The following is a 1,229-nucleotide window of genomic DNA, read 5'->3' as shown; positions in this document are numbered from 1 at the left end:
ATATCCCAGAATGCAGGAGGAGGCAGCCAGAGCAGTTACAAGTGGGATGGCAACAGTTTAAGAGCGTAGTGCGATAACCTCCAGTGTTGGTCCTAGCTTTATATGTGTGTATAAAACACCCCAAGCAACAGCCCACAAGCTGCTAGTAAACACTTTCGGAGGGCGGAGGGCGGGGGGGGGAGTAAGTGAGCTAATAGCTAGAACCCGGCGCAAGGGCTGATGGGAATGCCACTTCGAAGTCCGCTCGAAAACGGCGCCCGAGGTCACGTGACCCTCCCGTTGCTATGGCGACCTGGGGACTCCCTCCCTGCGGCCAACTACCCAGCGTGGGCCCAGTAATGGCGCCTCCTCCTCTTCCTCCTCCTCCGCCTGCGCGGGTGTTTGCGGAGTTGCTGCCTCCTCCTGCTCCTCCTGCTGCGGCCGCGGCGGGGGAGAGCGAGGCTCCGCGGGGACCCGGGGCTCCTCCGGGGTGGAGGGAGGTCCGCGTGAGCGGCAGCGCGGAGCTGAGCGCCGCCCCGGACAGGGCCACAGTGACGATGCGCCTGAGCAGCCGCAAAGGGGAGGCCGGCGCGGCACGGAGCAGCGTCGCCCGCAGGCTGGACTACGTCGCCCAGGCGGCCCGGCAGCGCGGAGGGGTCCCGGTGGGTGGCTGCAGGAGGAGGAGGAAGGAAGGGCTTCCTTCCCTTAGACTTGGGCGGCTGGGCCTGACAAGTCCTTTGGACTTCAGCTCCCAGGAGCCGCGAGGGATCCTGGGAGATGAAGTCCAAGATCTTAGGAGAGCCAAAGGTTGGGAATCATCATCATCATCATAAATAATTATCTATCTATCTATCTATCTCACCCACTTAAATATAACTATAAGGGACAGAGAGTGCCAGCATGGCCAGGCTGACCAGACGTCCTCCTTTTCCAGGACATGTCCTCCATTTCAGGCTTCTGTCCAGGAGGACTTCCAAAATGCAGGGCAGGTGGTTGCACTGGATGGAAACAGTCCTGTTTGAGGACGCTTGGGCTGCCCTGGCTGGCTGCTAGGGAATCCTGGGAACTGTAGTTCTGGGAGGCGTCCAGCCTTGTCATGTCAGAGAGCTGCACTTCCCTCGCGGCTCAGACAAGGCAGTTGAAGCCACTCCAACTGGATTGTTCCTGCGGCGTGTTTTGGCCTTTGGTCAGGTGTTTTCCTCCTTGGTAGTTTTTGTACCATGCCTATATAATTATGATCTAAACTGACA

The 1,229-nt window shown here is 59.2% G+C and overlaps 1 protein-coding gene across 2 annotated transcripts in view; it reads left to right on the top strand.

Annotated features, from left to right (window-relative positions):
- The first annotated feature begins 256 nt into the window (after positions 1–256).
- IRAK1BP1 (interleukin 1 receptor associated kinase 1 binding protein 1) overlaps positions 257–1,229 on the top strand; it is a 57,136-nt gene continuing 56,163 nt past the window's right edge. Inside the window, exon 1 of one of the 2 annotated variants that reach the window (XR_006101586.1) lies at positions 257–641. Coding sequence is in view for 1 of the 2 variants with exons in the window: in XM_042446733.1 (XP_042302667.1) it covers positions 285–641 (357 nt within the window). In the remaining variant the exon portion in view is untranslated. The remainder of the gene's footprint in view (positions 642–1,229) is intronic. The other variant, XM_042446733.1, reaches the window with a different exon arrangement.

Source organism: Sceloporus undulatus, chromosome 1, assembly GCF_019175285.1.
Source record: "Sceloporus undulatus isolate JIND9_A2432 ecotype Alabama chromosome 1, SceUnd_v1.1, whole genome shotgun sequence".
In the NCBI taxonomy this organism is placed as follows: Eukaryota; Metazoa; Chordata; class Lepidosauria; order Squamata; family Phrynosomatidae; genus Sceloporus; species Sceloporus undulatus.
This window is presented reverse-complemented; position numbering and strand designations above follow the sequence as displayed.